The 11730-nt window shown below is 34.4% G+C and overlaps 1 protein-coding gene across 1 annotated transcript; it reads left to right on the forward strand.

The window, feature by feature from the left end:
- Positions 1–224: 224 nt before the first annotated feature.
- Positions 225–11223, forward strand: LOC132560265 (uncharacterized). Its single transcript, XM_060224928.1, has 10 exons — positions 225–409; positions 619–786; positions 1331–1495; positions 2258–2373; positions 3194–3375; positions 4332–4485; positions 7276–7332; positions 8756–10277; positions 10534–10625; positions 11111–11223. The coding sequence occupies exons 1-10, from the start codon at positions 225–227 to the stop codon at positions 11221–11223; spliced, it is 2754 nt and encodes a 917-aa protein (XP_060080911.1).
- Positions 11224–11730: the final 507 nt, after the last annotated feature.

Genomic DNA, 11730 nt, shown 5'->3' on the forward strand with positions numbered 1-11730 from the left:
GTGTGTATTAACATTTAATTTGTTCTATTGATTCAACACACATCGCAATACATTCTAATGAACAGGAAGGCCGACATCAACGTTACTATGTCTTACTAATCAATATTTCCCGGTACACTTTAATAGCATGAAGTCGTGACGAAGTAATGCTGTAAAACGTGACAAGAAGAAATCAGAATCAGTAGACCGAATGTCGCATTACTAATAGGATTGAGAAATACAAAATGAGAAACATTCGCCCAACTCGGTATGTGATCCAGAAGTCTCGTAATCTTAGCAGTGTGGTGCAGAGTAAACATGTGGAAGACAAAACTGGTCAGACAACTTCACCTCTTTCAGAGTTTGGAGAACGAACAACTTTGCATGGGTTACGTTACACTGTACAGCAAGATATCTCAGCTATACGAAGGTAAAACAAATCTATGTCTACCATCTATACTTTTGATATATAACTTATAAGCTGTCTTTTAGACGAGTCTTCATTCATTAAATAGACAACAGCTTATTTATCACTTACTACTCAATCCTACCTACTTATCAATATTTCCGGTTACAAAAGGCACACTTCTGTATACTGTAGGTAATACGATATCGCTTACAGTTGCATTATTTTTTCAGATTGATCTGGATAGTAGCGTTGTTGACTTTTGTGGGGATGTTGATTTACCAGATTGTTGACAGAGTGACGTATTATTACGCCATGCCAATCAATGTCAACGTTCGAGTTAACTATAACGCTTCTCTGCTTTTTCCAACAGTTACCATATGCAACCAGAACGCATTTAAGTATGTTTTTAGTTGCCTTTCAACTACTTTGTATTAACAAACAAATATTATGACACTATGACACTAACTTCCTTTTATGTCTACTCATATCCAATTCAAAAATCAATTAATGTTGTTCGTAGTGACCAAAGTCTTCTATCAGTACTTGATATTTTGCGGGATTCTTTTTTTTTTTTAATTTTAACTTACTATAGCTATTTAATACTGTTTCAGACTTTCAGTATTTTACAGTTATATACTATTAATTTAATGTGTCATTTATGGTACGCAACACTATCTTTACTTCGTTATTTAATTTTTTCTTGTACATATTATTTATCTTCTCAGTCGTTTGTTCAACAGAGTTAAGTTTTTTCTGTCACTTCGTTGTGGTCGAATTCCTTAGAAGACAAATTAAGGGGAAACTAATTCTTTACCTATCCTTACCTAGTGATTTTTTAAGAGATATGAAGTATACCATGCAACTGTTTTGGTAATGTGTTTCTGTGATAATTGGTATATGTTAATATGTTTCCGTGTATTACTGTAATGGTTGATATTACAGAGCCACCCTTGCTAGTAGGTTTAATATATATCATCTATTGGAGAAAATGTATTCGGCATCGGCAAATGTCACTGTGGAGGATTTGCAGAAATATGGTGTAGCAAACACTTCTTTAGACGACATATTTAACCTTACCGCGCATGACAAGGAAGACTTTATCACCAAGTACGTATATAACTTTAACATAAGGATATTCTTACTTTCAATTATTCAATTTGTTCTCACATTACACAACGAAATCTCACTTTAAACGCTGTGCTGGAGTGCTCTGTCTCGTCCATTCTGTACGGAACATTCACGCTGTATGTAGTGCCAAGTGATCACAAGTCTTTCTCCGTATGAAGGGTAATTTCTGACGAACGAATCTGCTGAATGATGAATTAAATTCATTGCTTCATTTTAATTGATCAAATCTTTCATTTAAGTATTGAAAACTGTTATTCACTTGTCTTTCGTTAACTGCTTAATAACTTCTTTTGGGGGTTGTAGACTCTACTAATAGAATTAAGATGTTAATGGTAATCTACATGCTACGTCCTAATTCATTATTAATGATTAGTGACACTCTTATAATATATAATTAATGACGTAATAACGACAGTACGAACAAGTGAATTGACAAATTTCCGACGCAATCTGTCTCCTTTATCAAGACACAAATATTACATAATACATTAATGTAATACATTATACATTACAATTACATAATTTTGATATTTCTTTCGACCAAGTATTTTCCCTCTATTTCAACAATTAAGGCCCTTAGCGTCTACAGGAAGAAATAGCTGTCCGATAATTGGCTATAATGTGTCTAATTGTAATCTTTTGAATGGTGTTATTCTCTTTCTGTTTTTGCTATTCTTAAATGTAATGAACATTAAAAAATCATTTTAATGTTCATACTAAGACAAATTACATGTTATCCAGGTGTTTTTGGAAAGGAAAAGAATGCGGACCGGATGATTTTGACCTTGTTGCCACAGATCATGGAATTTGTTACAGTTTCAACAATCGTGAGGGTGACAAAAGTATCTCCTCTGTTGGTAAATTACTTCTATTAATCGAGACTCCTCAAATAAAAGCATAGTTTTACCGTAACAATATAGCTTAATATTCGTCCTGGAATATTGTTTGTATAAGTCAGTTGTTGAGTGATATTTCCATCATAACACAGCAAACTACATCAATGCTGCTCTGTCAAATAATCAATCCTGTTCTAAAGAGTCAATCCCCCCAGCGGTACATATACGGTATTGTTTTCTAATGGCATTTGTAAGAACGCTTATATTTCTGATATGACCTATATTAATCAGAATCTAGCTTTGGAGCCATAATACAACATAGACAGAACATTTAATTAATTAGAGTATAAAACACCGACAGTAAGCCAATTCATTCGGTCTATGTCAGAATGCTTCTGTTTCTGCCTTGACATAATGTTGCGTTTTCTTCTTACTTTCTTTTGCTTTCAAACCATTTTTTTCTGTTCTTTATGATATATCATGGTTTTGTTATACAGTATGGAAACATTACATAACAAAATGAATGAGGTCATTAAAATTAAACACTAAAATCATACAACAACATTTTTAAGACATGAAGATCAGACTTGGATAAACATATTGTGGGCAAATAAGATACAAGATACAACACAAAACGAAGTCTTCAGGAAGTATACCTTGTGATCATTGGAGCAAACTGTAGTCAATTTAGACACACTACATAATTGACGACCATATTTCTTCAGGATTTTTTTTATTATTGATTTTACAATGGTTACGTGTATAGTGACACTTCCCAACATCTGTGTATTTACTCTTATTGGTTTTCGTTAGAGTTCTAACCAAACAATCTATGTTGCAGGTAGTGAGAACGGACTGCGCATGACCCTGAACGTGGAGCAATATGAGTACATGTCGGGACCGCGTGACTCGGTAGGAGTAAAGATCTTGTTCCACACTAGGGAAGAGGTACCACGTGTTCACGCCCTTGGCCACGCTGTTACAACCGGGGCACATACGTTCATTGGACTAAAGATGGTTCATGTAGGTTTTTAATATTCTATTGTTTTGTAACGACTATTTTTCTATTTTGACAAGCCAGATTTTATTTTTTTAATGAATAACACCAAGAAAATACCATCATGGCAAATTATCATAATTCAAATTCAAATTTTTTAGAACTCGGTCAAAATATGAAAAAAAGAAAGATCTACAAAGAAACTCCTGAAAAGTTATACGGAGAAAAAAAACAGGTGTCCCGGTCAATCCAAGTAAGTAATGTCACGTTCTCAAATGGGAACAAGGTATACAACAACGGAACTAATAGGCAAACTAACAAGCATCAAATACGTCCATAATGCACAAAAAAATAGAATATTTCTCGATGAGATCACGATAGCGACCATGAAACTTCCCAATAATTTTCATTTACCTGCATCTTTTGAAACCTATTACGGATGTGACCGTCAGTTGACGACTTGAAAATCATAACAGTGGGAACAGGTCCTTGAACATCGTATCAACTGTGACGGTGAAAGTATGAGATCAACTATTGCAAATAATGTTAACTTTGGACAACATTTCAAACAGGTAGAAGTATACACCAAATTTGCCAGATTACCAGATAGTAATTACAACGTCATCACCTCCATTTTTGTCCTGAAAAATTATGAAGCCCGAAACTATTCACTTAGACACAAGTTCACTTTATAGAGGCTTTATTTTACATATAATTGCAATGCTACCTTTTGAGGCATCCAATTGTATGCATTAAGTGATTTGGTAGGGAAGTGAATATTTGAAGGACATTATATTTACCCAATGAAGTCGTGCCGAACGTGCAGTTTAGAATTGTGATGACAATGTTTACTTATTGTGTTACGCTTATTCAAAGATACTCGAACTTAAGAAAAAAAATTTGTTGATGCAGTGATTTGCTTATCAAGCACGATAATATACATATCAAACAGCATTATGTTGTATGGATTTGCGTTCTGCAGGTCCGCAACTTGCCTCCACCATATGGAACTTGCAGTAACAGGTCGTTGGAATATACAAGCCACTATACTCTTGCTGGTTGCCAAATGGACTGCCTTACTCTTCTCGCATACGACAAGTGTCACTGTCGACATACGTACATGTTACACAAAAACGGTAATACCTGAGGCGATATATGATTAGATACATGTTAAAAAATTTAAGGCTCTTTCATATGTGTGTGTATATATAAGGGTTATCCGTCCAAGGGTCACAATACGGTGAAACCTGATACTGGAGGTTTTATTTAGCCATTGATTGCATTTATTATGTAATCTCACAGACGTTCAATGGTTATATTTACATTTTTGTCATTTTTTTTTTTTTTTTATTTTTAGAAATAATTGAAATTCAAATTTCCCGCTCAATCGTTAGTGTTGCGATGTTGATGGAACAGCCATATTGACGACGACAACAATAGGTGCGTGGAAAAACAACAGTAAAACAATGACAGATTGATAAAACAATAAAGTTTGAAATTTTATTAGCTGACGAAATGAATATGTTTAACACTTTCAACAATTACTATTTAATATCAGGACTTAAATCCAGAGAATTAAAAATTTCACTACGCAGGTGTAAACCGTAGGCCGACCGTGCCGGTCCATTCATTCAGAAAAAATTGCGGCGTCACGTCAATTCGAGTTAAAAGTGAACGAACAGCCTGAAAATGATGAGCCGGCGAAGAAACTTGGTGTAGCCGTATTGGCTTGGACATTTACATTAATGTTTTGTCTGAGTGAGTTTAAAGGAAGAGGATTATCGCTTGCAGAAAGGGACTCCGATGAAACACATGCTACGGTTTGTGAGGAAACTGCTTGTGGGGATCTCGAAACTGTCGCTGCGTGATCGGTAACAGGGGATCGCGAAACTCTCTTTAGCCTACCACAGAAAAAATATTAATGCGCACTCTCTGAACTGCATCTACAATACTGTGAATTCAGTCCACATTAATATAGACATAATGGGTGACAGAGCAAAATGTAAATATAATACTTTGTGATCCCAAGGGTGGAGTATCACACACGCATATAAACACTAAACGTTTCGAAAAAATGACTGCCGGCCCTCCATTTTCTTAATTTTTTTTATTTGTTTTGTCCGCAGATTTTCTTTAAAGAAACTTAGATTTAAGACTTACCCATATTTTGCAAACTGAAAGTTTGGTTTGCCATGAAATTCTTATCCTGTAATCGGTTTATAGATACATCATTCGCTCATGGAAACATTACCTTATGTCATTTCATTCGTAAGAATCGTCACACAAAATCTCTTTTACGAGTCGCTATCGATCACTATGATGTAACGACATTGCGGTGCTGAAAAATATTTGGTGATATTCATGGGGATTCATCAATTGTTCTTAGGAGAACCAGCAAACTGGAATCCAATGCGAGTTACAGACTGCTTCTGTTTTACAGTTTTGCAGGTAAAAGTTGAACTTGACGAAAACAAGGTGACTGAGAATATAGCATTCGGGTTGACGGAACCAAATACGAGTTTTTAGTGTTTGACAACAAGTTAGAAATCATAAACTTTTATCTTTTTCCTGTAGTATCCAATAGGTATTCAGCGATTGTGTTTTTGTGTCATGTAGCAGAAACCTGCAGTGTGTCTGAAACATGATGGTCGGTCGTTGTTTACGAACATTTGTATTGATCAATCGTTTACACTAGGCAGGTCTACTTTTTTGCAAGCACTCTCATCATATTGTCGAGCTTAACACTGTCCACGTTCATCTTTACCATATGATTACATAGCTATCGGTATTTGTATCTGCCACCAAATAGAACGGGTCGTTTAAGTTGCAGAAGTGTTGTTGACGTTTTGCGGCACAGAAACAATACATGGCCACGGGGTATCTCTAGCAAGTTGGACTTCATCCAAATTTTAATCTTGCTGAATATTGTGACTTTGTTGACATGTCGATGGCAGGTGCGGCTTCGATCAATATCAACAAACACTCGATATTGTAAGAGCTGTCTCCCCTAAATGCAGAATACTTCGCGCACCTACACTTATGTAAGATATGATTTCATCCGTTATGGGCAAACTCTATCCAACATGGTGGGATATGAGAGCAAACTAGTAACTTATATGCATACAGACAGACTCGTTCTAGTGTCTCCAGAAATCGTAGAATTCCAAAAGCTTTCTCAATCAAATTTCACAAAGTGTTAACAGTAAAAGCCCATACTAAATCTCTAGAAAATCAAACTATGCATTGAAATCTGGCAATTAAAAAAAATTGTACCACTTTGAGTGTCATGATTCAGTGTCTTAGTAGTGACATTCCAATGTACTAGTTTTTCATAGCGCCTTCAATGGTTGTGTTTTCTGAGACCACTATTGCCTTAAAATCTTTGCAGTTGCTAGGGCGACAAAAGAACGAATTATAGTAATGTGTCAATTTATTCAGAAAAATTGTTACATCATTGACGAGAAATTGGAACAACCTTATATTTCGATGCATTTTGATATGTCTATGACTTAACACACTCTGGAATGGCAAACGTTGGTGACCTCAATATACGTCAGTAGACCCTAACGTCTAATATTATCCAGAACTTTTAGAAATTATTGTGCATGCGTGCAAACTTCATCTTTAAACATAACAAACCTTCCTGCCTTAAATGGACATTTTTGTACGCTGTATGTTATATATATATATATTATTTTTGTCATCGTAATGATTGTTGCTTGCGTCCAAATATTTTAAATCAAAATATTAACACAGAGTTTACCCTTGTAGGACTTTATGATATTCTACGGAATTTTGATATTGTATTTATAGAAATAAAAATAAGCGTAACACGTCGAGCTGCAGCACGATGTTTGCGTTGGGAACAGCGGCGTATCCATGTCTGTTTCGTTTGTTTAATGTGATCATTTCATTTTTTGTTACAGGCGTTCCGCCAATATGTACCCTTTATCAGTATATAACCTGTCTAAAACCTCTGCTTGGTAAGTAATGGTTAAGTGTGTTTGATAGCAAACGTTTTTCATCAATAAACAATATCAATGAGAGGAAGAAAACTATAAACAATAGTTATATTGTAAAGGATTGGTCATGTCCTCGTTAGAAAGTTTGCTATTGGTTGTAGTCGACCTCAACCACAATTTAAATACGGCATTTGGAGGTTACAAATGTAAAGTACGTATGGTTACTGAGTATTGCTAAAGCAAAACAAATCTCATATTGACCTCCTCAAGCTATTACAATTATTCATTTATATGGATGGTGCTTATAAAGCATTTTCACAATGTCAATCAGCAGCGTCCACATCTGATATAACATACATAATACAATTTGTCGAAACGCTTATACTGATATAGCTTAAATGGAAAAGTATTATAAAACTTTAACGTTAAGAATTTGACCAAAAAGAAGTTATGTCCCAAACATGACTATTATAGATATGTTTAATCAACCGGAAAAATCAATCAACCCAAGGATTTTGGCAAAGTCAAAAAATTAAATTTAAAAAAAAGTGTTCCAGTTTTACTTTATCAGTTTCCTAGAGCAATTATTCAGCGACAAACCTCCTCTGGTTTTATCGGACTTATAAAACATTTAATTTGTTATACTAGGTACAAGGTATATTCATTGATAAATTTCTTCATAGCAACACCATGAACTAACACAATATGATGAGACAGATAAAATGAAAACAATTTTTATGTATCAAAATTTGGTATCAATGAAATTGTTTCATATTTCATGTACAATGTACGTCATTTATAATGAATTTTTCAAACTTCGGGTGCCCGTTTATCTTCATGTTTGTATTTACTGAAATTTCGCCTTTTCTTGTAAACGTAAAGCCAAATATGGATTTTGTTTTGGTACATAATAGATTGGAGCCTGATATCGATATATGTGTCGTAAAAATTACTGGTTTTTTTTTCGAAAATTGTACACCTTATCATCAAACCATTAATGCTTGATTAGTTTTGATATAACTCTATATATCTATACAAGACACTTTCTAGTGAATGGAGATGTTCGAACACGTGACGAATCAATGATTTTAAACAAAACAACGGTAAAATCACTCACGAAGAATGTAATCAGCATTCTGCATTATCATTGATATGAATCCAGTGTATTGAACAGTATACAAGACTAAATGTGATATTTTCTAGCTGCGATTATTAAACCTACAACACCGAAAATGTTATTTTACTGCCCAGATATGAGTACGGTGACAGAATAATGTGTGCAAAGTGTGTGGATGGAATGTAAATGCCTTTTGCACCCCACCATTGTTACAATTTAAACAATAATATCTTCTTCTCAGTGTTGCCTAAAAATAGGTATCAAGACAAGAAGGGTGTTTTAAAATTGACGAACGTTGTATTTCTTTGGGTTTTTTTTTCATTTCAGAAGGACTTTTGAGTATGCCGCAACTATGCAACTGTCCTGTATCATGTGAATTTCGATCATTTGAAAATGATATGTCTTACGGTTCTACGTCAAAATATGCAATAAAGCAGTTTGTTAACGAAAACAATTTCGAAAAGCTGTCAACTGCTCAACTGGCGGCAAAGGAAGTGACATCACGAATGCAAACTGCCACTTGGCAACGGACAGTAGCTCTGGCCTATGATTTCATACAAAATTTTGACGACGTCGAGGAAGTATTGTTGGTCAGCCTGTCTAGGCGAGTAGATGAATTAATCAATGCTTTCGATGATCATTTCGTGGCCATCAAATACATATATAATACACAGACGTTTCTATATAATATGCAAATATACCTTGTACGGAAGAATTTTATTGGAGCTAAAGATGATATGGAGGAGCAAACTATACAAGCAGTGGTCATTGCGTACGTCAATTTTATCATGAAAATCGAGAAAAATGTCGGTTTATTAACAGACAAAAATAGAACGGATCCCTCTTTACGTCTAATGCTTCACAGCTGTACATCACTTATGGTGGCGAACAGGATAGAAATGATACGTAGAACCTATGTAAACTACACAACTTTGAAACGTGCATATGAAACGGGGACACCTATTTTAAATCACTCATTCGTAAATCTTTCCACAGAATGGAATGAACCAGCCACACCAAAGTACTTACTAATGGATTCTCTCATTCACAATGATTATGCTAGGATTTATAAGAAACTCCTGTTTCTTAATCTTAATAATCTCACATCTGTATTGAAGAATATTATCAGTCTTGCGGATAAAGCTTATGCCACTGGATTTGTTGATAATGACGACTTACTTTATCAACGACAACAGTTTGAATATTTTATGAGAAAATTTGTTTTTGCGAGGAGTGTGTTTTATTATGAAACCGTAAATTATCCCATTAGAAAACTTGAAACTAGACGGGAAAATTTGCATACTCTATGGCATCACATTACTGAAGAAATAACGACGGTGAAACAACGATTACAAGCAATGCAAGCCCATCTTCATAAAATCAAAGACGAATTTCTACATGCTATAGCAAATATTAAAACCAAACTGGAAAATTACATATATTTTCAAAATGAAACATTTCTATCCATTTCAGACTATCTGACATCACAAAGAGTTAAAACGTTCATTTACTGCTTTAACAACTTTTTTGAACACCTGAATGAAAATGAAAAATCTTTAGTTGATTGGATAAAACTAGTGGAGAAAGAACTCATAGAATTGTGGCACACAGTAATTGGTGACAGAGATTCGAGTCAGTTTCATAATTATAGGAATGGATATCAATTCATTCGAAATTTTTCTGACGTTAAGGCAGAAATCATCGCCAATTTCACAAACATTATCCGTCTTTGTCAATTTTCTACCATCGTTTCAAGTAAGGGACACTCCTTTATCAATTCACTGGCGAGAATACGTGATGAGGCAATGGTATATACAGACTCCGCAGCCATCGATAATGAATTTGCACGGTAAGTCATTGTTTCGGTAACATAATGGTAATCATTTATTTATAAGGTTTTTCAAAGGAAATGGATTAGTATGCAAAAAATTAATTAAGGTCCTACTTCCCTTGAATATAAAGGAGATATGGACATTGTCTTTAGTTGTTAAACATGAGAGAAAAAAACAAACGAACCGAAATTATCGGCATCATCAACACCTCAAGAATGCATAGATATAAAATGCGCTACCTTCTGATACTTTTATTCGTTTCTTCATTTTCAGAAATAATTTCTTGCAAATAGATATTTTCTACGAACAGATGAGTTATGAAGAAGTTCAACAACAGATCGGTTACGATATATTTGCTCTCCTTTGTGAGTATCAACAGTCTGAAAATATGCAGCGGTGCTAAGATTCAATTCAATTCATTTAGGTGGTAGGTTCATTGTGGAATCAACGGATTGTTAGCAAGTCAACAAACACTTTAGTAGTGCAGAATTACTGTTTTAGGTTTTATTTATCGAAACGTTTATTTTACATGTAATTATGTGATTGCATTAACATGTTTTATATTTTCCCCGTGGTCAGTCCGTAGTAAGTAAAAATTTAGGTTTAGTTCTAGTCACTGTACATTAAACGCAATGAGCGTTACCTGTGAAGTATTTCCTCCATGAAGGTACGTATAATTAGAATGGAAGATCTTATTCCACATCCAATAAGATAGCAGTGTGCTTATTTTAATGAAATCACTATAATAGCTTTTCCGATTGTTAATGGACCTTGGATTGTAGTATCGAAAAAATGAATGTTTAATTTCATACTTTATTTTGACGAATAGTCTACGGTTTTCTTTTCACAGGTGATGTCGGTGGATCCATGGGATTGCTATTAGGAGCCAGTGCGCTATCTGTTTTAGAAATAATTGATGTCCTGTTTACCCAAACGTTTTTCAAAATCAGAGCAATTTTCTAACTGGAACTCAAGTCTTGACAACGCTGAACATTTCCATCCAGTGCAAAAGTACAACCTACGACCGATATTTGAATTTATTCGCAACGGAACCGAAAAGACAGACATTACTACATTAAACAACAATCGATATCGTCTCGATCAATATTTGATCTGACCGAACTGATCAGTGAATGTATAAACCAGATACTTATATAACTATATCTACAACTATAGAAAAATCTCTCAATATGAGAATATAGATTGTAAATCTAACATTCATGAAATACATTTCACATTTCGTTTCTAAGTTGTGTATAGATTTCCTTTCCGATTAATATCAGATACGATAATTAGAAAAACGATATATCGGATACATTTCTGTTTGATATCAGTATACACAAGACTGATCACAAAGAATGTACATAGCAAATTATATAATGTAGAGTATATAGAAAGCATTATATACATGCTATTGTCTATAGTTCGATACCCAGCAGGTGATCACTACTAACTTCCTGTTTCTTTATC

This window comes from Ylistrum balloti, unplaced genomic scaffold (genome assembly GCF_031769215.1).
Source record: "Ylistrum balloti isolate Yb309-2 unplaced genomic scaffold, AGI_CSIRO_Ybal_v1 Utg371040, whole genome shotgun sequence".
NCBI classification, from domain to species: Eukaryota; Metazoa; Mollusca; class Bivalvia; order Pectinida; family Pectinidae; genus Ylistrum; species Ylistrum balloti.